The sequence below is a fragment of the Dreissena polymorpha genome, chromosome 12, assembly GCF_020536995.1.
Source record: "Dreissena polymorpha isolate Duluth1 chromosome 12, UMN_Dpol_1.0, whole genome shotgun sequence".
NCBI classification, from domain to species: Eukaryota; Metazoa; Mollusca; class Bivalvia; order Myida; family Dreissenidae; genus Dreissena; species Dreissena polymorpha.
This window is the reverse complement of record NC_068366.1, coordinates 12,184,431-12,211,075: the sequence shown is the minus strand read 5'-3', so window position 1 is coordinate 12,211,075 and position 26,645 is coordinate 12,184,431. Positions and strand designations below refer to the sequence as shown.

The window sequence follows — 26,645 nt, the reverse complement described above, 5'->3', positions numbered from 1 at the left end:
CCGGTCCCGCCCCAACCCCCATAACTTTTGACCCAGGGGTCAGATCAAAATTCCGTCACCTTCGCACATATGCTCATAGCTACCATGTATGTTAGTTTCAAGGTTCTAGTGCTAATGGTGAAGGAGGAGCAGGTGGCCAGGACGGACGGACAGACGGACGGACGGACGGACAGACGCACATCACCACAATACCCCCACTTTTTCTCCGGAAAAACGTGGTGATATTTAACAATTTCACGTATTGCGACTCTACTTGTTAATGTCGTTAAAGAGTCCCGCGTTTGTGTTTTGTAACCACTCTCATATATGAACATTTGCGAAATCTTTAAGGAATTATTTTAGACATCAGGGTGTGATATCATATCAGCTAATAACTATTTTAAGGGCACATTTTATTTTTAGACTAATATACCATTTTTAGTGTATAATCTGGCGATATAATTTGGAAAATTGTTGTATAAGAAGCCATGCGTGGATATTTTTTAAGTAAGTGCAATATTACGTTCATTTAAATCCTTAACTCAGGATCAAGCCTAAGAATATATAATGCCTTCATACTATATTATGACATTTTTTTCAGAAACATGTTAGTTATTTTTAAACTTTACATGTTTGTACACTAGATAAGAGATATTGCACATGGATTCATCGGCAAAACGTCTTTTGACATGAGGCATACATGTTAAGCTCTACAATATGTTTGGTGCTTAAGGACATTAATTTTAGCCCCATTTCGGACTCACATAACTTGCTGCGGTTACAATACAAGTAAAAGGCTAAGTCTTGATCGCACGATTACTACAAATACGTAAGCTACATTTTATATGCTTATGCAACTTATAGACATCATGTTCTTACTCTGACAACACTAATTTGATATAGCAGTGTTAATTTGTGTGTGACAAAGCTGTTGCTTGTTTGTTTTTAATTGCTAAAGTTTGATATTAATTTCGTGAACTGAGCTTTTTGGCGTTATTAATCCAGTACGCATTAAGTGAGTTCATTTTGTAAGAGATTGTGGTATAGATTCATGAGATAACGCTGTTAACATTTATATTAACTGCTCGTGTTATATATAGGATTCATTTAGGAGGAACATGTCGAGTATCCGTATACTGTTTTAAGCGGTACTATTTGAAGCAGTGTGTGTGAAATGGACTTAACTAGTGTTGTATGTTAAAGTATAATTCGCAACGACCAGACAGATCTGATATTTTTTATATTTTATATTACATAAGTGGTGGTGTTTGTCACGTAAAGTTATTTTGATTGATGCTTTTCAATTAAAGATCATATTCTTATTGAGTATGCCAAACCTAAATTGTATTGAATATTGATAAATAAACTAAGACATTTAAGATTAAAATTCTTTGTTGTCGTTTTCTTCTTAATAAACATCACGGGGAATGGTAAACGGTGTTTATACATTAATATCGCTAATACATAAATATGCTAGTGTTCAGTTTGAAAGTAAACACAAGCAACGTATCGGTACAACGTTGTAAAATACCTTAATGTAAGCAGTTGTTACGATTGTGTTTAATTGATACATTAATAAATCTGAATAGCGTCTAGTTCAAAGCGATATTATGCGCATCACACAATATATGCTAAGTTTATAGGTGTCTGTCGCAACCGTTGTTTATTTTTAGTGTTTTAACTTCATATACACTTATATTTGTTAATGCAGCATCAACATACTAAAACACGATCACGGAAAGAGCACAATAATGCATTTGAATATCAAAGTGTAAAGTGAAATATGTGCTTTTATACGGGTAGATGAAGAAATGTAGATCATAGTTAACAAAACAAATTTTCTCTAATACGTTTCATATCGTATGGTCGATAGCTTGGTATCGTAATATATGGATAAAACTGAACAATTGTTAGTGATTCAAGTGCGATTAAACCATGATGTATATATTATGCAACTCGACTACCACAAGAACTTTTACAATACGTACGACTATCACAATACCAAATTTAACTAACGCGACTACTAATTTACTTTCTACAACTAACGCGAAGACTACAAGACCTCCTACAACTTACGCGACTACCACTTTACCTGCTACAACTAACGCGACAATCACTAGATCTGATACAACTAACGTGACAACCACTAGACATCCTACAGCTGAAGCGAATACCACTACAAATGTCTTAATTAATGTCTGGCAGAAGTAACATGGAGCTTTTTTTTTAAAGCAACTGCTCTTCAATTGGTAAATATATTATCTTAATAATAGTAATTACTATTCATAAATGGTCCTAATTATCGTATGTTTATTACGGCGAATCCTTTTAACAAACGCATGAAAATGACAAATCTTTGTTGCCGAATGTGGAGCTCCAATGTCGATCCAAATTAATATTTTAAGTGGCGGAATTATTTTGTCAATAATAAACTTAAAACGAACCTTTGACAAGCATTTGGCTGACATATACACAAGGGGTATTTGTGTCATTTACACAGCTTTTGTCTTGACACGGCTCTTTTCTTCATTTTGGATTTTTATTTAACTACTAGATAATTAAACATACCCAGGAGGGCTTAGGTAGATTGCGCGGTACATTCAAAAGAGTCGTTTTAACGCGCAGTTTAGGCAAAAAAGGCAAAACGTTCTGCGAAAACTTGGTTTAAGGAAAAACATGTAATCCCATCCGTGGTAGTTGTAAGAAATAAAACATAAACATATAAAATATAATAAACAAGCGCACTTAAGTGTAAATGATGTATTTAAATTACTTTAATTAAAATTAGTATATTTACCTTGCAAATGTCTTCCATTTAAGTCCCATGCTGTTATAGGAAGCGGTACAACATGACAAACATAATTATGCCGTACCATTTGGGTTAAAAGTACAAATACGCCAACTGCTAAAATAGATATCACCGCGGTAATAAAATTGTCACCGCTATGATATTTACTTTGTCACTGCGGTAACAATTCTGTCACATCGGTGACAAATTATGACTGTTGGTATATTTTTATGCCTGCTGTGACGTTTATTTGTTTTGGACAGTTTTCAACCAATCATTTTACCCGTAACAAACCGACTCTCATATATCAAAATCATGTTAACCTTTATTTTGTTATCGAGTGTGGTCTACACATGTATTACTCATACATGGATCTTTAAAACAAAAATCAAAATAATAAATACATACTTGATAAGTTAAGTTGATATAGATTTATTCTTTGTAAACCAGCAACTTTTTTAAGAGTTTTATAGAGATCGCCAGCTTTTTGTCACACTTATTGCTTTGAGTAAATAAATGGTTAGTAATTCGCACATGTTATTTGCCAAATTATACTTATTGGCATCATCTGTTTTATCGCAATTTGATCATAGGGAATCCATTGTTAAAGACTTGTGCTATTAATCCGTTATCGCTTGTTTAACGGTCCACTGCCTTCACGCTATATCCGGTTTTTTGACACTTATCCGGTTGTAAAAACACGCACAGACGTTGAGGCAACGGAAAAGGTTTCTGAAATTGTCACCTAGATTATTAATTCTTAACGAAATTATAATAATATAAACATAAAGTGACAATTCTTAAATTACAACGCATAAATCTTCAATTAAAATATTCGCCGATTCGCCGTTTTGCAAGACGTTATTTCATTGGTCAGTTTGATTCAGCTCTTATCATACTCTTTGGGTCAGACAAAGTATCACCGCAGATACAAATATATCACCGCAGTGATAAATTTATAACCGCAGTGACAAAATTGTCACCGCAGGAAAAATAACAGTGAAAATTATTAATATATTTTTTAAGAAATGACGTCATTATTCCAGCGAAATGCTCTTGTTAAACTATTTTACAATGTAAATAAACGGTAAAAAAAGCATAAACTAAAAAGAAAATTTGATTTATTCGGTGAAATGTCGATTTAATTCACTCGTGATCATAGAAAAAGTATATTAATTTCTATAATCACTCCATATTCCACCAAATCTAAAAAATATCCTCTATATATGGATATGAAATTGATATACCACGAATCCACTTACATATAAATGGAACCAGGGTTGTCTTATCCCTTTTTCTAACGATAATTTTGTCCAGCGATTTAACTTTTCGAGTAAACTGAACGACAATTGGCAAACACCCGTTCTCGTGACAAAACTCATCCACTGTGTAGATTAATTATTAATATGTTGTTTGTATCTCACACGTGTTATGCATAGTTTTTTATCAACGGCAATACAATAATTCATTTTAACTGTATGATGTCCATCGTTAATTCGATTGATATTTGTTATTGCTACTGAGTCACAATTTCTTTGCTATATTGTCTGCCATCTTGTTAAAATGATGTAAGTAACAGGTGCACATAGCAACGTAAAACCGCCTTATTCGCGATTCACATTTTGTTTAATAAGCATAATGTACAATACTTGTGTCAATAATTTCTTATCTTAAAGACCATAACGATAAAGATACAGCTTGTTTTATTTGAAATTAAATAACGCGTAAAAAAAGATGTTTTTATATAACTGTAGTATGATGTAATGCACAATTGGCGCTAGGATTTGACTAGGCTTTCATCATAAGTCTCCTAAATAACTGTCCCCGATTTTATCGCGGTGGAGTACACTTTACAGATCGACTAGTATGCTTGGTATAACCGAGCTATTGAAATCATCGACCGACATTGACATTGGATTATTCACGCATGACTAATTCACCACGCGCGCATCTTCGCTGCCTTGGGGCCAAACCTTGATACTATTCGACTTTGAAGTTTGGTCAAGGGGCAATTAAGATGTTATCAGTAAGGGCCTTTGAAAAGGGCAAAGTGACACGATATAGCAGTTCCTCAAAAGAAATCAACATGTTCCATTGAATAGAATATCTTGTTAAAACAAATATGGCACATTATCCAGATTATAAAGAGAAAATGCCGTATGCCATATAATGTAGTCATCTAAACCAAGTTAACTATGTCCGATCAATATTTTCGTCCGCGACGTTTTGTATATTTCTGCTGTAGTTGAGTTTACATTTTCAGCTCACGTTTCTTATGTTCAATATTGCTATTTTTAGACTGCGGCACTCCACTACCTGATCCAAATCGCCGCGATGATACTTCTAACGGCACAGTTTATTTGTCAACGGTAACATTTTCATGTAACGATGGCTACGAGCTGGTTGGAGAAAACATATCAGTCTGTACGGCATTGTCTAAATGGCGACCAGAAGTTCCTCATTGCAAAATAAAAGGTGACAGTGTACATTTAAAACGCTCAACTATGTATTATTGACACTCCATATACAGAAAGCAAATGCAATGATTCAGGAAATATGTTTCTATTCACCATTTTTATTTGACGAAAAAACGATTTGACTTTTTATTGGATAGAAATAAATCATCCTGAATTGATCTAACAAATAATATTGTAATCGTAATTTGTGACGCTGAACTAATGCTTGGGGCCTCGACAAAGATTGCCTAATTTGTTTTGAAGCACATTTATTATGGTCCTTGTCTTCATCAAAGGAAGTGATAACACGTTTAATTTATGTTCTGGACAAGGTAACACCACAATATTCATTGTATAACTGAGTGATTTGCTTATGACAGGTAATAGACTCATAACACATAGGGACCTAACTTAATGTGTAATACACACACACACACAAATCCATAAAAGCATAAATTGTAATCACCACATTGATCAATTATTCAACTAAGACTATTATAGGTGTGTATCGCGTTATGGGTACTAAAATGGTTAATTTAGCCCTTACTATATATTATACGTTTTAGTGCAAAACACGATTTATCAAGTAACATCGCTTTTTCAAATGAACATCAATTGCTAGAAGTCTTTTGATATTGTATACTTTCTTATGAGATTGCAAATAAGACACGTCTCTTTATTTTCTTATATTTTACTTTTGTTTCAACAGACTGTAGACCTCCTCCTGATTTAGCATACGGCATATGCATTACTACCAACAATACGTTCCAATCTATTGGACTGTGTTCCTGTACCACTGGATACCATTTTACTGGACGAAATAACAGCATCGAATGTCTCGCTAACGGATCATGGAGTGGCCCCGAAGGCAGCTGCACTATAAACAGTAATCAGATTATACTTTAACCGTTCCATAACAAAACCTGTATACGTGACATAATTATGGGCATAAAGAAAATCCGTCATTGGCGTAATCCATCCAATGCTTTTATACACCTTCACTGTTTGGCCATGATTTATGAGCCTTGTAAAAAATATTTTGGTCCAGATTTCAAACTCGGCATTAAGAACTATTATAACATTTTGTTTGAATTTTTCTTATTTTAAGAATTTCGATGTCCGATACGAAGTTTGATCAAATTCATAAATATTGGTCGATAAGTTATTTTTTTTTTTTCGTAGGTTGTCTAGACATTGCCAATGGTACAAATTGGCCAGCCATCGGGCCACACATACAACACATCAAGTATATAAATCCCCTAAACTACTCGCGAGCGGTTGTGCTTTGTGATACAGGTTATGGAGGTTTTGTTCTCTCCAGGAACACATATTATCTTATGTTTGGAATGGATTGCATAGATGGGTCATGGATTTTTGCTTCACCTTGTAGGAAAGTTGGTATGTGTTCATAAATATTTGTTAAACAAATTATGGCATTAAGACCTTATATAAATGCATAATGTCTCGGTCATATTATTATTTTACCACGTTTGATAACGACCAAAACTATTATATTAAACTTTTAATTAAGTACAACAAGTTGTCCACACATATAAATATATGCTGTATAAAGATACAAAACGTATATCTTAATTATATGTGCACATAGTTATGAAAGTGTTTTAGACTTCATGCCATTATAATTAAGTATTATTGATATGCGGCTGCTGGTGTATGTTTTGATGAGCATAAACAACATTAACAGATTGTCCAGACGTTTCAAAAAATGATACCTGGGGAACAATCGGGCAAAATATACAGCGCATCGAATATTTGCCAAGTACTTCGTCCAGCGTGAACGCATATTGCCAGAATGGATATGAAGCATTTTCTCAAAATGGGTCCTATGATCATTTTTCGGTTAAATGCAATCGAGGTGTTTGGGTTGCTGACAAAGCGGTAGGCGCGTGTCAAAAAAAAGGTACCGAACCAAAATACTTTATCAGTTATTTAAGTTCATGTACAAATTTGATTATTTGATTTGAGCTAACAAGTTGAACTCACCCATTAAATAACCCATGTGAAGTGAAACATGTGCATTTATACGAGTAGATTAAGAAATATAGATACTATAAAACAAAACAATTTTTCGTCTAACACGTTTGAAAATCGTAAGGTCGATAGCATGGTGTTGCAATATATGGTAATAACTAAACAATTGTTAGTGATTCAAGTGATTTAGCACTCTACTGTATACGTCATCCCACTCAACTACCACAAGACCTTTTACAAAACATACGACTATCACAATACAAAAATCAACTTACGCGACTACAAATTACCTTTCTACAACTAACACGACGACCAATTGACCTTATACAACTAATGCGACTACCACTAGATATGCTTCAAGTCAGCCGACTACCACTTGACTTTCTGCAACACACGCAATGACCATTAGATCTCCTACAGTAAAAGCGACTACCACTAAACCTGCTACAAATAACGCGACTACCACTAGACTTTCTACAACTATCGCGACAACCACTAGACCTCCTTCAGCTAAAGCGACTGCCACTAGACCTGCGGCAACTAACGCGACTACCAATAGACTTTCTACAACTAACGCGATTATCACTTTAAAAATTAAAATTTTCGAACCCACATTTTTTTAGTTCCCACTCATTCCATCCCGCGAAACCCTTAAGGTGTCGCAACTCTAGTAATAATCAAGAATAAACTTGCCGTGAATATATGACTATACTTTGGTAGGCATTTACAAAAGTGGTATTTGTATCATTTACACAGCGTGTTTATATAAATGTGTTTTGGGCACACCTGAATCTCCGAAGACTATGCTGATGCGCTCGGTTTGTCACTTCTATGAGCATCGCCTGCTGTGGCAAAGCAAGCAGATGCAAGAGTGGCAGTCCTTGTTTCACAATACGCACGCACAGGGGCTTGCTGTCGGGGGAATGGCGGAGCGTGCTTTTTGAATCTGCTTGCCTCGGCAGCCTCGATTCATCCAGTCTTCCAGGTGTCTGTTGCGATGCCGCATGATTTGAAGTCCCTCTTTCAGGAATCCTTGTACCCGAGAACTGGACGATCCACGGGTCGCGTGCCAGTTGCAAGCAGATGAACATGACGTTCTTCGGTAGGCGTCCATCCTACATTCGGCGCACGTGACCAAGCTTGCGGCGGCGGCATTTAATGGCATACATGCTTGGTATCCCAGCATGTTTTAGTATGTCAATGTGCGGGATGCGAGCCTGTCTCTTTATCTCCATAATTCGCTTTAGGCACTGCATGTGAAAGGTGTTTAGGCGGCGTTCACGGCGCATGAGGGTCGTCCAGGTTTCGCTACCATGCAGAAGGGTACTGAGGACAGAAGCATGGTATTCCCTCGTCTTGGTCTTTTCTTTTAGATGCTTATTTTCCCAGACTCTATTTGCATATCTCGACATGGTAGCTAATGCCTTTCCGATGCCATTGCTAAGCTCGGTATAAAAGGACAGGTTTCCGCTGATGGTGGACCCAAGTTAGGCGAAGTCGTCTTCCACCTCGAGGGTATAGTCTCCGATATGGATGCATGGTACGTTGGCTATGATTTTCGTCTTTGTTTACGCTGAAAGTAAGCCCACCGTCTGTACTTGCGTTAGCAAAATGGTCTATCAGTTTCTGCAGGACCTCATCTGTAGGCATGGCAAGGGCAGCATTGTCCACAAAAAGCATCTCTCTGACGAGGACTTCTGTCAATTTTGTTCTGGCCCGTAAGCGAGTGAGATTGAACAGTTTCCCATCAGCCTGTTAAGAATTTAGATGCCATCAGTTGACGAGTCAAATGCATACTTCAGCAGCAATAAGAAGAAAATGGCGAACAAGGTAGGTGCGAGCATGCAACCGTGCTAAACACCGCTACTGATGGGGAATGGCTCGGAGGATGACCCATCGATAACCACAGCACCATGCCACCTTCAAAGTTGAGAGCGTCTTCTCGCACGGATACATTTTGTCGTTGCAAAGAGCTGCGAGCATGGTTGAAAAGATGGGTTCCAGTTCTTGGATATTGGCGTTGAACCAGTAAGGATTCTGACCCCCCTCTCTTTCCAAATGCGGCAAGGGTGGTAATGTAAACGATGTAACGAATGGACTTCCATTTTCCCATAGCATCCCGCTCCGATATGTTTTTGAGAGCTTTCTTAAGGCTGGTAAGCTCCAGCAATCTCTGACCAGTGGCGTTCATCTTCCCAGTGCCATAGTGTCCATCTCAAGACGGCCATAACTGATGGCCTATCCAAACTGTGGCATTGAAGTCACCGAGTAGCAGGATGGGCTCAACCTTGGGAACTCCGCGAAGCAGACTGTCTAGCTGATCGTAAAAGGTGTCTTTGTCTTTATCGAAAGCGTACAGAGTCGATGCATAGACGCTGAAGATTGGAACACAAAGAACATTCAAAAAGAGTAACAGTTTCACCGTGTATCATGGCCCAGTGTCTCTGGTAAGAACTGTGATTTTGCTAATGTAAAATAAATAGAATACTGTTTGAACTGACCTCAATTTAATTTCATTTTACTATTCAATATACTATGTCATTATAAATGATGTATAGGACTTGTCAAATTATTTTTTTATCAAATATGAGTACTGTTCAAATTGTGTTCGATCAATCAAACTTTTAAAATGTGTGCTGTTGGTTTTTACACTTTTCTTGTAAAACGTTTTTTCATAACTTTGATAAACGAGAATACATTCAGCTAATAATTTTATAAAATTTCTTAATATTTTTACTGCTGTCTTTACTTCTTCAAGTGCAATTATCTTGTAAAAATATAAGCAAATTTACAACTACATAACTACCAACAAAATATGACGGAAATACACTACGTCTAGCGCGATTTATGCCATCCACCACACTCCCATCGTGGACAATTTTTCGTGAACGTGGAAAATCACCGCGATTTGAAGGTGTTTCCATCATGATAGATCGCGTCGACAGTGGCTGAACACCGCAGGCGTTATCGGGAAATCGCTCTCACGGTGGACCACGGCCTCGGTGGTTCGCGGTGAACTAGAGGTAAATGTGAATGTACATGTATATTTAGATATTGCAGACCGTATAATTTTTGCAAAGTTCTATAATGTTTTGTTACATTTGTATGTACATATGTGTACATTGTTATTTGATTGTTAACAATCGTCATTATTTTTTATTTTTTACCCTCGTTCCAGAATCATTTGACATGTCTTACATTGAGCGTGATGTACTTTATGTTTTGATTCTACAGTTTCTGCGTGAAGATTTACTTGTTGTTTATTTAAAGAACTGTTTGTTTTTGTTAACATTTCCGACAGAAGTGAGAAGATGCTTTCAAAGACCATCTGTTTGTTATGTGTAAATGGATGTAAACAACAAATTCTCCATTTTATTCAATATAGTAAATTCATGTCTACATCAAATTCTCCATTTTATTCGATATAGTAAATGGGTATAGACATCACATTATTCATCATTATTTCGTAAGAAAACAAGCGTTTTATTGGTATTGTCATACGGCACATGTACAATAAATAGACATAAATATACATGTATAACAAAATTATATTTATAACATAATCAGTATTTAAATGCATGTTTATACTATTAATAATAAAAAACTCGTCCGCGTTGTTACTTTGTTCATTATTTTCCGAAAACTATATTCTTGGTCGTATCTGAAATAAAAAAGTAAAACAGTTTTAAACAAGCTAAATGAAAAATTATGACTCGTTAAATTGACCGCGATTTCCTAACAGCACTTCTTATCGATACTTTATAAATTTGATATACATTGTATTTGCTCAATGCAAAACATTATTGTAACACAATAAGTAAATCAATATTTACCATAATATTACGATTTCTTTTTTACGTTATTTTACATACAGTGTATGTTTCAACATGAACTTGTTATTCAGCAAAGAACAGGTATACAAAAAGTTACTCGCCAACATGACAACTGATCTTTTCGCATGACTATGATATTAAAATATCGCGGAATTTAATGCTTACTGCGGATGTCTTGAATTTGTACATGTACATTTATTCGATCCAATACATGTAACAAAAGAAACAGGAAATCACAAAAATAGTCTGATATCAAATAACATGCACAGGTAACATGTCTGTATGTAATTGTTGGCGAGCTATATATGTACGAGCATGGTTTTCGAAAGGTTAACAAAAACAAATATTTAATTAAGATCAACAAGGGAAACTTCATGCAGAAACAATTGAAACAAAACCTGAAGCATGAAACGCAAACTATACTCACGCTCGATGTAAGACATGTCAATGATTATGTAAAGAGGACAAACACGAGAGAAAAGTGTTGAACATTTGGTGATTTTATTATGAAGTGCATGTAATACATGTACATGTAAGGTTTAAAAAACAACAGTATACGATCTGCAATGTGAATGAACATGTACATTTCGATATTGCAGACCGTACATTTGTATAAGGTTGTTGTTGCACGTGTATTTCACCGCGAACCACCTAGACCGTGGTGGTCCACTGCGATCGCGGTGGTCCACCGTTAGATCAATTCCCCGATAACGCCAAAACTAACACCGCAATTTGCCACGTCGTGTTTAACGGTGTATCGCGGTGAGATAGTAATTGTCCACTCTGGGCTTAATCACGGTGATAAGTGGTGGATGGCAGAAATCGCGCTAGACGTAGTGTAATTTATATTGTCCCGAACATTATCAGATTTAACGACAATCAACAACACTGTAACTATACCTCTGTGAACCAGTGATTCCATTTAGGTTAACAGATACACGGTCAAAACTATCTACTAGCAAAAAGTCGAGGAATAACAATTAAAAAAACGTGCGATTTACAAACTACTACCTTTTATACCGTAATTATGATAAGGTCAAGGTTATTTATATAACCTTTTGACCCCTACAATGTAATACACTGCATCTACAAGAAGTTATCGTGGTAAATTTCTTAATCTAAATACAATAGCAAGCTGTAATATATAGACTATGTACATATACATCACTCGAAGCAACTTTATTTCACCCAAATCATTTTAAAATTGTTCAACAATGACAACGACATGTATCAACTGATAAACAAGTCTGAAATAGATAATTAATCTCTCCTTGTATAAACAAGACATATGCCATCATTATTTCTAATTAACTTAGAAATTTACGGACAATCAAATAATCACATTATATACACCATTTCTTATATACACTATTTGTCGAACTAAGGAAAGCTCTTACCTTCAGCTTAAATGTTCTGGCAATAGTGAAAAATGTTTCCTTTAGCCTAACTTTTCTTGAACAATTGAAAAATATTTTCTTTGGCCTAAGTTTTCTCCATGTTCTGGTAATATAAGGACTTTCTTCCCTTGCATCATCATCAACTTCCTGTGCATCCGATTCTAAAATCTCCATAGAATCATCAGGATGTACCTCCTCCTCATTTTCAAAATAACTTAAATCCATATCATGGGGTGAATTTGGAAAAAGACATGGTTTTAATTGATTTACATGGACCACCCGTATTTTCTTGAAATGGACATATTGGATCTTATAGGTGAAATTAGTTATCTTTCTCAATATTTGATATTGCCCTACCTACCCTAAATCTAATTTTACGTTTGTATTTGGTGGATACCAGCGCCATACCATGTCATTTTCCTTAAAGGTTCTGGGTTTTAAACCCCTGGAATATGCTTTGTTTCGTCTTTCAGCAGCCTTTGCATAGGCACTTTTCATTGCATTTTGGAGCCATTCCACAAACTATGAAGGACAAGTAAAGTTGCTGCGATTTTCTCTTGTACTACACATAATGTCAGTAGGCAAAATTAATTCTCTACCGGACATAAGTAAATTTGGTGAACATTTAGTGCTCTCATGAACAGATGAGCGATAAGCCAACATTATGAAAGGTAAATTGTCATCCCAGTCATTTCTAGTTTAAATCACAAAAATTGCCAGAAGGGATTGAATTGTTCTATTACATCCCTGTACCATTCCATCTATTTGTGATTGTATGGAACTGTTCTGTGTTTTTCAATGCCCAGTAATTTACAAGTATGTGCAAATAGATAAGACTCAAACTCTGGACCTGGATCTGTATGTATGATAGAAGGAACTCCGAATATACATACGAAATGTGTAACTAGCCTGTAAGCTACTGTAATGGCTGTATGATCAGTCAATAGACATTTGTTTGTGTATTTCGTGAAATATTCACTGACTACCATAATATATGTCATACCATTGGTTGTTGTAGGTAAGGGACCCATTATGTCTATGGCTATCCTATCTAATGGTTGTAAAGACATTTCCTGTTTTAAATGATGTCTACCCATACCAGGCCTATGTTTACGCCTTTCACAAGTTTCACACTCAGCAACCAAGCGTCTTATGTCAGCATTCAAATTTGGCCAATAAAATCTCTGTCTGATAGGAGAAATTATTATATCCCTAACCCAATGTTCTACAGTTCAGTTTGTGTGCAAAAATCGAAAATCTCAGACTTCTGCGGCCAGATCAAACGTTCGTTATCACAGTGTACTCTATACAAAACATTGCATTTGAACTGTAAGCTATCCACAAACTCCACAAAGTTCTAACATTTTGAGATAATCTAACAATGAAAAAATCAACAAGGTTTAAGGTAAAATCTTTTCTTTAAGTCAATGACAATAGTTATGTCAGAATCTTGACTCTGAAGATTGGATAGTTCCTCTAATGACCAGTTTGGTAACCAATTAGACTGGTTTTGTTCTTCGGGGTCCGAATTATCAACATGACCTATGTGTCCAACAAACATTTTCTGTGCAGAAACTGTGTCAGTAAAAGTAGTGCCTTTGGCACAGTCAACATCACATGTTGCATGACAGTCTGGACAGGTATCTCTTTTACATTTGTTGGGAATGCGCGTCATACCATCTGCATTTCGATGCAAATACTTTTTCCTATATTGAACTTCAAAATCATAGGTATCACGTACTGTGAGCCAACGTGCCAACAAGCCTTCCGGTTCCTTGAAATGTTTTAACCATGTTAAAGATGCATGGTCGGTTCTTACAAGAAATTTGCGACTCCACAAATAATGTCGAAAATATTTAAAAAAATGTTACCACAGCTAACAACTCTTTTAGTGTAGTACAATATTTTTGTTGTGATTTGTTCCACGACCTTTTTGCATAAGCAATAACCCTTTCTTCCCCATTTTGAATCTGAGAAAAAAACTGCACCCATGCCAGTTTGACAAAGATCCGTGTCTAGTACAAATGTTCATGTAGTATCAGGTAAATCTAATACAAGGGAAGAAATCAACAATGCTTTCAGGTCTTCAAAGCGGTTTGACAAGCATCTGACAAGACAAATTTTCTTCGTTTTTGAGTGAACTCGGTTATTGGAGCAGCTAACTTAGCGAAATCAGGAAAGAACTTGCGATAGTAACAGAGAAGTCCAAAAAAGCTTTTAACTTCGGTTTTGTTTTGTGGAATCGACCAAGATTAAACAGCTTGAATTGTGGATGGATAACATAAGATCCCTTTTTCAGAAACAATATGACCAAGGTATTCTACTTTCTATTGAAACAATTGTTTTGGTTTCAGTTTCAGATTTGCAGAACGAAATCTGCTAAAAACTTCGCAAAGATTTTAAAATGTTTTTTCAAATGTTTTGTAAAAGACAATACTATCATCCTAATAGCACATACATTGTTTCCGTTGCATGCCTCGCAACACCAATTGGATTAATCTTTCGAAGCTAGAAGGCCCGTTACAAAGTCCAAATGGCATGACCTTGAAGTGTTACAGTCCGCAGTGTGAAATGAATGCGGTCAAGTGCTTATGCTTATCAGATATTATGACTTGCCATTACCCACTTGTCAAATCTAAAGTACAAAAAGATTTTGCTCCTGAAAGCGCTTCAAGTGCCTCGCTGATTTTTGGAAGAGGATATGCATCCTTTTTTGTAAGAGAATTTAATTTTCTGTAATCTATGCAAAAACGTATAGAGTTATCCTTCGTTTTGACTAAAACGATTAGGGAAGCCCATGCGCTATGACAAGATTCTATGATATCTTGATCAAGCATTTTCTGGATTCCTGTTTCTACAATATGTCTCTGAGCAATAGGTACCAGCCGAGGTGAAATTTGTATTGGTCTCGCGTCTCCTACATCAATGGATGTTCAGCCAGGTATGTTTGTGTGACCTTTCCGGTGTCAGCAGTGAAAATATCACTATATTCGCATAAAAGTGATTTAAATTGAATTTGTTCGTGATGATTCAATGTTTCAAAGGACTCTGCTAGCGATGGTTATCAATGATCTGGTATTTCATTCTGGTTCTGGGAGTCATTCTCAGCATTTACTTCGGTGACAGAACAGACAGGTCGAAGAGAAGCAACCGTTAGGTTTTTCTCTATTTTAACATTTTCGCTTGTAAGATTTACAAATGTTATGGGCATTTTGCTTTGATTTGAGTCTATTACTGCTTTTGCCATCAGTGAACCTCTTTTCTGAACAAGTTTTTAAGGCTTTACTATTCCTTGATTTTCTATAAATTAACCATCAACATTTGCTTCAAATGTCAATTCAGATTCTGATGGTATTGAAGTGGCATCGTTCAGTCTTATCCTTGCAACTTTGTTATGTTCATATCTCAGCCTTATTTTATGTTTTCCTATTTGCATTACAGCTTTTCCAAATTTCAAACTAACATCAAAATCTTCTAGGAAATCCTCACCAAGAATTGCACAAATCTCATCCGATTAAGCCACAAAGACCTCATACGAAAACAACTCATTGTCTATTTCAAAAATCAATTTTTGTCTTCCATATAATCTCTATACTACAACCATTCGCTGCTGTGAAGGTATGATTTACCCTTTGAAGCAAATCCAAAGTGACACCTAACTTTGTAGCTACAGTAACAGAAAGGATACTAAAAACTGATCCGCTGTCAATCGGAGCTTGAAAAGTATAACCATTTGATGATATTTTGGCAAATAAACGAGATCGCTTTCTGATTGAATTCAAGACAATGTTTTGCTGCCCATGGCTCTCAGAAGTCTCAGTGACTGAAATTTCGGGCACAACTTCAGTCGTATCTAGCTTTCCGACATATTCTTCGGACAAGATAACGTAATATGACCTCTCTCATGACACTTGAAAGATTCGACATTCTTTGGCATTTCTCGACTATTCGACCTGCTCCAACTGCGATTGATAGAATGACCCAGATATTTTATCAACTCCGCTATCTAATTGAGGGTAACATCACTAGATTTGGTTTCTTTGATTGTGTGACGCTCTAGCCTAGGAATACATCATCAAATATGTTTTTTTTTAGAATACTCTCTGTATGTATGATAGAAGGATGCTCAAATGCCTCAAATTCGATGGCCAATGCAATTGCTGTATCTATCGTAATAGGGTGTCTGTATTGAACCTGACCACGGACCTCGGGTCGATTCAGACCGTTTATGAACTGATCAATAATATATATATCTCTAGTGTCTGAGTGAACTGTTGGATAGGCCTCTAAACAAAGGTTTTGCAAATCATATCCAAAATCTGCAGCAGACTCAGTTTTCTTTTGACCTCTGTTTCGAAACTCGTACCTATATGCTGTTTCCCTTTTTTCTGGACTAAACCTACGACCCAACACATCAAGCAAATAGTTGTAATTGTTCATTTGAGAAGGTTGTTAATCGCTTAACAATTTCTGAGCATTTCCTTCAGACTCATGATTAACTGATGTGCCTTTTCTAAGTTATCTCTACCATTCCATTGTGCAAGATTCTCAAAATGCACAATATAATCACGCCAATCTGTACTTTGACCATCAAACTTTTCTGGTTCTTTAGTCTTTTGCAATGATCGATTTATGTGAGACTGTGTCTGATTATGCCATGTATCTTGCCTTTGGTAAATCAGTCGATTTTGAGCCATATTGGGGGTAAAGGGACCGTCAAAAGCGATTGATGAAAAACAAAACAGTTCTAAAATATCGTATTTTTTACAATTATTAGTGTAAATTGATTAAAATATCACGACTGGTATATTACATTACTTGAAAAAAGTTTTTTTTCAGTATATTCGATAATACAATTTCGCGATGTGAAATCGAACGTACATCGCGAAAATGGGTTACATAACGCTAAACACACTATAAATAACGCTAGTAGATCGATCATTTTATATATAAAATATATTCAATTCACTACGCATGCATAATTTGCATTCCTGGGTTTATCACGTGACAATGATGATACTTGCGTTATTTATAGTTAACTGGTAGTTACCTGGTGCCTGTACCCAGTAAAATTTATTACCGAATATACTGAAAATATGAAAAATTAACAACTTTTTTTAAGTAATTTAATATACCAGTCGTGATATTTTAATCAATATAAACTGATGATTGTAAAAAATACGGTATTGTAGAACTTTTCTGTTTTCGTCAATCGCGGTTAACGGTCTCTTTTAATTAGGTATGCAAGAGGTTAATCGGTTAACCTACAGAAACGACCAGTTAACCGGTTACATTTTCGGAAAAGGTTAACCTGGAAAACAAACATAAGTAACTATCAGTATTTGAGATCATAATACTTAGTTAAATCGCTTTTACATAAATGTACTGATTATATAAAATATTCAACTTACATTTCGTTCAAAATTAATTTAATTTGCATTGGTGTCCCTAATTTAACTCACATTTTGTAATTGTATAATTAAAATCAAACGATAATACTTCGGCTACAAACGCTAAAATGAAAACAACCAAATATGCAGTTATCGAATACGAAGGAATGCGGATTAGTTGAACACACATGGTCCACTTTACTTCGAATTGAAATGGAAAGACATTTCTATATTAAGCCCATTTGAGTTTCAAAAATTAAAACAGAATGAACAAAGGAACACACCATTTTTGTGAGCGATACTATGCGAACGTAATATAAGCGGCCCAACCAAAAAAATGTAAATAACACGTGAAAATGAACATTGTTTAGTTCTTTATATTTTTACTCCTTTTCATTTACGCGGGTAAATAAATAAAATACATGGAATACATTTACACATTTATTAAAATAAATTGTATCTTACATTTGATTACGAAACTGGCATTTTCCCACCTCATATAGGCCCACAACACATATCTCCATAGAACAGAACAAACCATCTGCTTGTAACTATGACAATGTCCTACCAACCTCAACATATCATTTTCCTCATGATAGTAGATGTTGCCTGTTTATAATTCAAGATGTTTTCCCATGTTAGTCATATCCATCAATACAGAAGTGCTTATAATGTTGTTGCACATTTCGAGGCAAAACGTTATGCCTTTGTTTTAAATTGTCATCATACCCAGACCTATGTTGTGTATGCACACTACGACAGTTTCTAATTGATTGTTGTTGAACTGGGTCATTCTTTGCATCTGGAGATTTGTATACCCATTCAAGTTGCAATTGATGGTGCAATTATTCATTTATATAACTTGCAGTGTTATTTGCCATATTGTTATGAGGTTTGCAGTGATAATTACATGTATTGTCCATTCTCATAGGAGTGTGTGTGCGTTCCTGTTTGCCATCAACCAATGTATCAAAGCAAGTTGCCTCCCTTGTGTCATGGTATGCCATATCTCAAAGCTTGTCCCCCTTGTGGCACGATGTTATGTTCCTCTATCCAAGCCTGTCCCCCTTGTATCAGGGTAAGCCATATTTCTATCGAAGGTTACTCTCTTTGTGTCTATGTGCGAAATATTTTCATCAAAAATATTTGCTCCTCTTGTGGCATGGTGCGGCTTTTCTAACAATAGTTTGTCCCCCTTGTAGCCATGTGTGACAGATCTTGATTAAAGTCAGTGAGATAATTCACATGTTGTGTCATGTTTCTTGTGTTTGAGTCATCACATGCTTTGTTCGATAACCTAAAAGTTTTATGGTTAATGTAAGAACCCTGCAAAAATGAGTCATCATCGGCTGGACTTGATTTTGTTGATATATAATCTTTTTGATCTAGTTCCATAGGAATCCACCATGCTTTTAACTCACTCAGTTGGAAAGAATAATTTATAAAGTTATAAAATGATGTTAATCAAGTTTCAAAATTGTAATTGTTTTACAAAAATAACTTTGTGTTCACAACTACATAATTCTACAATTAATTAAAGCCACTTGCAAATGTTTTCCAAATACATGCCGTGCAATGTACAATATCTAATATCTAATTCACTTCAGATATGGTCTGATGACTACTATACAACCAGTGTGAAAAACAGGTACAATCTTCCACAAGCAATACACACTACTCACTACCCTCCGAATTTCAGAAACCAATATGTCCTATGATAGATCTAATCTAATCAGACAATGTATTCAATATACATGTATACTGTGTTTACGAGTTTTCAATAAAGCATTAATTTCATTAACTATCATGATACATTTTCCATACTCCAGCAACGACTCCAGCACCCACTACTCCAACGACTCCAGTACCGACTACAACAACGACTCCAGTACCGACTACAACAACGACTCCAGTACCAACTACAACAACGACTCCAGCACCGACTACAACAACGACTCCAACAACGGCTTCAACAACGACTAAGGTACCGACTACATCAACGACTCCAGTACTGACTACAACAACGACTCCAGTACCGACTACAACAACGACTCCAGTACAAACTACATCAACGACTCAAGCACCGACTACAACAACGACTCCGTCACCGACTACAACAACGACTGCATCAACGACTCCAGTACCGACTTCAGCAACGACTCCTGCAACGACTCAAGTACCGACTACATCAACGACTTCAGTACCGACTACAACAACGACTCCAGCAACGACTCCAGTATCGACTACAACAATTACTCCAACAACGACTCCAGTACCGACTACAACAACGACTCCAGTTCCGACTACAACAACGACTTCAGTACCGACTACAACAACGACTTCAGCACCGACTCCAACTCCAACAACGACTCCAATAACGACTACAACAACGACTCCAACAACGACTCTAGTACCGACTACAACAACGACTTCAGTTCCGACTACAACAACGACTTCAGTACCGACTACAACCACGACTTCAGCACCGACTCCAGATGCGACTCCAGAATCGACTCCAGCAACGACTCCAGTACCGACTACAACAATGACTCCAACAACGACTCCAGTACCGACTACAACAATGACTCCAGTACCGACTACAACAACGACTCCAGTACCGACTACAACAACGACTACAACAACGACTCCATCACCGACTACAACAACGACTGCATCAACGACTCCAGTACCGACTTCAGCAACGACTCCTGCAACGACTCAAGTACCGGCTACATCAACGACTTCAGTACCGACTACAACAACGACTCAAGCAACGACTCCAGTACCGACTACAACAATGACTTCAACAACGACTCCAGTACCGATTTCAACAACGACTCCAGCACCGACTACAACTACGACTCCAGCACCGACTGCAACACCATCTCCAGCACCGACTCAAGATGCAACTCCAGCCCCGACTACATCAACGACTTCAGCACCGACTACAACACCGTCTCCAGCACCGACTCTAGATGCGACTCAAGCACCGACTACAACACCGTCTCCAGCACCGACTCCAGATGCGACTCCAGTGCCGACTACAACAACGACTCCATCACCGACTAAAACACCGTCTACAGCATCGACTCAAGATGCGACTCCAACACCGACTACAACAACGACTCCAGCACCGACTCCAGCACCGACTACAACACCGACTCCAGCAACGACTCCAGTACCGACTACAACAATGACTCCAGCAACGAATCCAGCACCGACTACATCAACGACTCCAGTACCGACTACAACAACGACTCCAGTATCGACCACAACAACGACTCCCGTGTCAACTACAACAAAGACTCCAACAACGACTCCAACAACGACTCCAACAACGGCTTCAACAACGACTCCAGCACCGACTACAACAACGGCTCAAGCACCGACTATAACACCGTCTCCAGCACCGACTCAAGATGCGACTCCAACAACGACTACAACAACGACTCCAGCACCGACTCCAACACCGACTACAACAACGACTCCAGCACCGACTCCTGCAACGACTCAAGTACCGACTACATCAACGACTTCAGTACCGACTACAACAACGACTCCAGCAACGACTCCAGTACCGACTACAACAATGACTTCAACAACGACTCCAGTACCGACTTCAACAACGACTCCAGCAATGAATCCAGTACCGACTACAACAACGACGCCAGCACCGACTCCAACAACGACTCCAGCACCGACTACAACACCGTCTCCAGCACCGACTCAAGATGCAACTCCAGCCCCGACTACATCAACGACTTCAGCACCGACTACAACACCGTCTCCAGCACCGCCTCTAGATGCGACTCAAGCACCGACTACAACACCGTCTCCAGCACCGACTCCAGATGCGACTCCAGTGCCGACTACAACAACGACTCCAGCACCGACTAAAACACCGTCTCCAGCATCGACTCAAAATGCGACTCCAACACCGACTACAACAACGACTCCAGCACCGACTCCAGCACCGACTACAACACCGACTCCAGCAACGACTCCAGTACCGACTACAACAATGACTCCAGCAACGAATCCAGCACCGACTACATCAACGACTCCAGTATCGACTACAACAACGACTCCAGTATCGACCACAACAACGACTCCCGTACCAACTACAACAAAGACTCCAACAACGACTCCAACAACGACTCCAACAACGACTCCAACAACGGCTTCAACAACGACTCCAGCACCGACTACAACAACGGCTCAAGCACCGACTATAACACCGTCTCCAGCACCGACTCAAGATGCGACTCCAACACCGACTACAACAACGACTCCAGCACCGACTCCAACACCGACTACAACAACGACTCCAGCACCGACTCCAGCACCGACTACATCACCGACTCCAGCAACGACTCCAGTACCGACTTCAACAACGACTCCAGCCCAGACTCAAGTACCGACTACAACAACTACTCCAGCAACGACTACATCAACGACTCTAGCACCGACTACAACAACGACTCCAGCAACAACTGCAGCAACGACTGCATTACCAACAACAACAACGACTCCAGTACCGACTTCATCAACGACTCCAGCACCGTCTAAAACAACGACTCCAGCAACGACTGCAGCAACGACTCCAGCAACGACTCCAATAAGTTTGTTTGAGTTTTCTCGCAGTTTTCACAAAGTATGTCTGTGCATCTTTCATTTCGTCCGTCTGGTACGTTTTTGCTTGTGTTTATGCATATTTCAATGTTCTATGCTCCAATTATTGTTTTTTAAGTTGTTGCATTTTGATTGCACATAAAATATTTTAAAAAAACAATCTTAATAATAAATGTTTTTTGATGAAACTGTATGTATAGTATCCCGGTAAACTGATCGCGTTATCTTTATTGCTTCAATTGGCTTGTTCCCTTGCTAACAATCAATACAAATACTGACATAGCGGCCCATCCGTTTCCCTGTTTTGTATGTGTTTATATGCAAATGCGATCACAATTGTGAATCTGTTTCGCGGAAACATTGTTAAAATTGAGTCGAGGCAAGTATACAAAATATTGTTTTCCCCACAAAAAAAATAATTTAACAATTATGGTTTATCTATCTTCAATCAAAATTATATGTAATGAATTCTGGTCTAAGAATACAATTATTATTTTGAAAATTACAAATAGCAAAAATGTCACTATTTTCACCTAAGAGAATATAAGAAAATAACTACATGATTTTGTTATTATCATCACTATATGAATTCTCGTTTAACAGTCGTGTCATAATTTTGAAACTCACTAATATATCTGGTCATTAACTTATGTTATTCCTTAAACGAACATGACATTGTTATTGACAGATGTGCTACTTTTGAAATACTATGTCGGTTGTAAAATGAGTAGAACAACATAAAAAAGACCTTATCGTTTGTTAATATTGTTGGCATAACGAAATCTTAAATGTAACACTTATTTCTATACTAACAGTACACTAGATACTGCTACAATTGCATCACTCTTGACAACTACTTAATTATGGGTTTGAGAAAAGACATACTTGTAGTTGCAATATAACAATTTAAATGTAGTTGACACTTTTTATAATATAATTTATTATAATATTGCTGTATTGTATTTTTAGAATGCATAACAGGCATCACTGTTGACAATGGAAATGTATCAAACAAAAATGTCAGTGATCACCTGGACTACGCTCAAGTAACATGTTCAACTGGATACAGGATAAATGGGACAGACGATAACAACAACGTTAGCGAGTTAGTTCAATGCCTGCACACCGGCAACTGGGAAAAACCACGTGGATGCATCAAGAAAGGTAACTCAAAATTACCAATTTAAATATCAAATCTTGTAAATTGGGAAAGGCGATAACCTCAACGCGAGCGAGAGGTAACAGTGTCTAGATACCGGTATATGGAGAATACCAGAAGAATGCGTCAAGAAAGGCAACTGACATCACTATGTTAAAACTATGGTTACCATTGATTTTTTAAATTCTGAAAAACGTTAAGTGTGTATGCATTGCTGTAGTGTCAATGTTATGGAATTAAAATGTATCATAAAACCATGGCAACAAATGCATTGACTTAGCTGACGCCACGTGTTCACTGACATTTAGATTCAATCGGACAACTGACAAGTATAGCATTAACATGTATGACCACTAACGCGAGGATATAAAAAAGGCATTTATAAATATGAGTTTGAAATAAACACAACAAATATATATATATATATATATATATATGGGTTTCAAGTACAAAAATCATATTTGCATATCTGAAGTGTCCCCTTGTTTAAAATGTCGATATGTAATGAGGCAATTATCGTATCCGTTTTTATTTTGTAGAGTGCACAACTGACATCACCATCTTAAACGGAAGTGCTGCATACAACGATGGCCGTCAATACCTTGACTTCGCTCACATTACGTGTTCCCCGGGATACCGACTTAATGGGACAGGTGACAACAATAGCGTTAGCGAGTTAATTCAATGTCTGGAAACTGGCAAATGGGAAATACCACGTGGATGCGTTATGAAAGGTTAGTGGCAATATCAAATGTACAAACCGAATCTCATCAATTAAGAATTTGTTTGCGTAAATTGAGTGTTCGTATTGTGGTTTATGAGTCAATTATACTTGTTTCTGTCTAATGCAATGTGCGCTATCAATATATGTTAAAAAAATTATCTTTTAATACTTATTAGTGATTAGTGTGTATACACTGCTCTTTCATTCGTGATTTCGTTTAGTGCTGTAGAATTCGCAATAAGACTCACTGGTATGAATTTTTTCATATAACCATGGCCGCAATTGTATTGATTACGCTGAGGTAACATGTTAAGTGGCGTATAACCTTCATTGTGCAGCTGACAAAAATAATGTAAGGGGTCATTGAAATGTATTTCCTCAGGGTTTTGACCAATAACGCGAGGATTTACTAAATAAGTAATTGATATATGTATATGTGTGTTTCAAATAAACAGTAGTAACAGATATTGCTATATTTGCATATATGAAGTGTCCCCTTGTTTAAAATGTCGATATGTAATGAGGCAATTATCGAATCCGCTTTTATTGTGAAGAGTGTACAACTGACATCACCATCTTAAACGGAAGTGCTGCATACAACGACGGCCGTCAATACCTTGACTTCGCTCAAATAACGTGTTACCCGGGATACAGGCTTAATGGGACAGGTAACAACAACAACGTGAGCGAGTCAGTTCAATGTTTGGAAACTGGAAACTGGGGAATACCACGTGGATGCGTCAGGAAAGGTAAGTTGCAAAACCAAGTTTACAAACAAATCTTAAAAGTTAAGCATACTGGCGACTGGAGAGAACCAAGAGGATGCGTCAAAAAAGGTAAGTGATAATACCATGATAACAAATCTAAAGGTACCATTTCATAATACCTTACTTTATGTGTTCCTGACACACATATTCATTAGGAGCATTTTCCTTTTATAGAATGCGCTATGTTAGTAACTGCTGCCCACTGATTGTTTACATGGTTCTTAAATTAACTTTAATTAATTTATTTTTCAAAATCTATGTCAACATTTCATTTCAAGAATTGTATTAAACATCTCTATTAACAAAAAACACGATACAAAGCTTACATGTATTATTAATGATTTATATATATATAAGTGTTATGAATATGTTATATATTTTATCCAAGCAATGTTATATTCAAATGTTTATTCAAACTTATTTTACGTTGGTTTATATGAATCAATAAGCATCTGTATATTTTTTTGCTATTACCTTCAATCGTAAACTATTCTCAACAGATGTTTCTTTGTTGTCGTTATATACCCCAGACTGGTGATATTTCATCACTGTTTTGCAATTGGTCATGCAGAACTAGTCTAAAGAATGATTGTTTGTATCATATTTAGTATACCGTATTGTGATTAAATGATTATTGATTTCCCTGTTTTGTTTCTAGTATGCGCAAAAGGCGCCACTGTTGAAAACGGAAATGTCTCATACAAAGATGTCAATGAATACCTGGACTTCGCCCAAGTAACATGTTTCACTGGATATAAGATTAATGGGACAGGTGATAACAACAACGTAAGCGAGTCACTTCAATGTTTGCACACCGGCAACTGGCAAACATCGCAAGGATGCGTCAAGAAAGGTCAGTATCAGTACCCTGATTACAAACCAAATTTTTTATTTTAATATTAGCTTGTTCATAAATAAAATAATTGCTTTGCATAAGACGTGTCTGCATTTTATGGTTCATGCGACAAATTTATTTATTTGTGTATAATAGAATGTGCTCTCTCAATCGATGTTGAAAATGGAAGTCCCTCATATAACAACGGGGTCGAGTACCTTGACTATGCTGAAATCACATGCTCAATGGGATATAGAATTGGTGGGAGAGGTGATAACAACAACGTGAGCGAGAGGTTACAGTGTCTAGATTCCGGAAGATGGGAAATACCAAAAGGATGCGTTAAGAAAGGCAAGTGACATTACTATTATTAACTTTTTCTTTAAATACTGTTAAAAGTAAAGTGTGTGTGTGCATTGATCGTCTGTGTGTGCTGTACAATTCGCAAACATTGTCACTTTTACGGAATGGGAATGTTTCATGTTACTATGGCAACAAAAATTTTACTACGCTGATGGCACGTCTTCATTTCCCAATTAAATCAATGGGATACGTGACGAAAATGCATGAGGGGTCATTACAGTATATGACCTTATGGTTGTGATGAAGGTAAATATTGGTTTGAAATAAAGATAATAAATCGTATGTTGATTTATGTTATTTGCAGTATCCCCTTCTTATAATTTCGATCAA

General features: G+C 37.0%; 1 protein-coding gene across 2 annotated transcripts in view; it reads left to right on the top strand.

Moving 5' to 3' along the window:
- Positions 1-26,645, top strand: part of LOC127854083 (mucin-19-like) — a 54,268-nt gene that overhangs the window by 3,394 nt on the left and 24,229 nt on the right. For both annotated transcript variants that reach the window (XM_052389072.1, XM_052389071.1), the window contains exons 2-11: positions 5,066-5,242; positions 5,933-6,109; positions 6,406-6,621; positions 6,929-7,144; positions 19,665-22,457; positions 23,437-23,631; positions 24,166-24,360; positions 24,905-25,099; positions 25,776-25,970; positions 26,109-26,303. In XM_052389072.1, the coding sequence (XP_052245032.1) occupies positions 5,066-5,242; positions 5,933-6,109; positions 6,406-6,621; positions 6,929-7,144; positions 19,665-22,457; positions 23,437-23,631; positions 24,166-24,360; positions 24,905-25,099; positions 25,776-25,970; positions 26,109-26,303 (4,554 nt within the window). The remainder of the gene's footprint in view (positions 1-5,065; positions 5,243-5,932; positions 6,110-6,405; positions 6,622-6,928; positions 7,145-19,664; positions 22,458-23,436; positions 23,632-24,165; positions 24,361-24,904; positions 25,100-25,775; positions 25,971-26,108; positions 26,304-26,645) is intronic.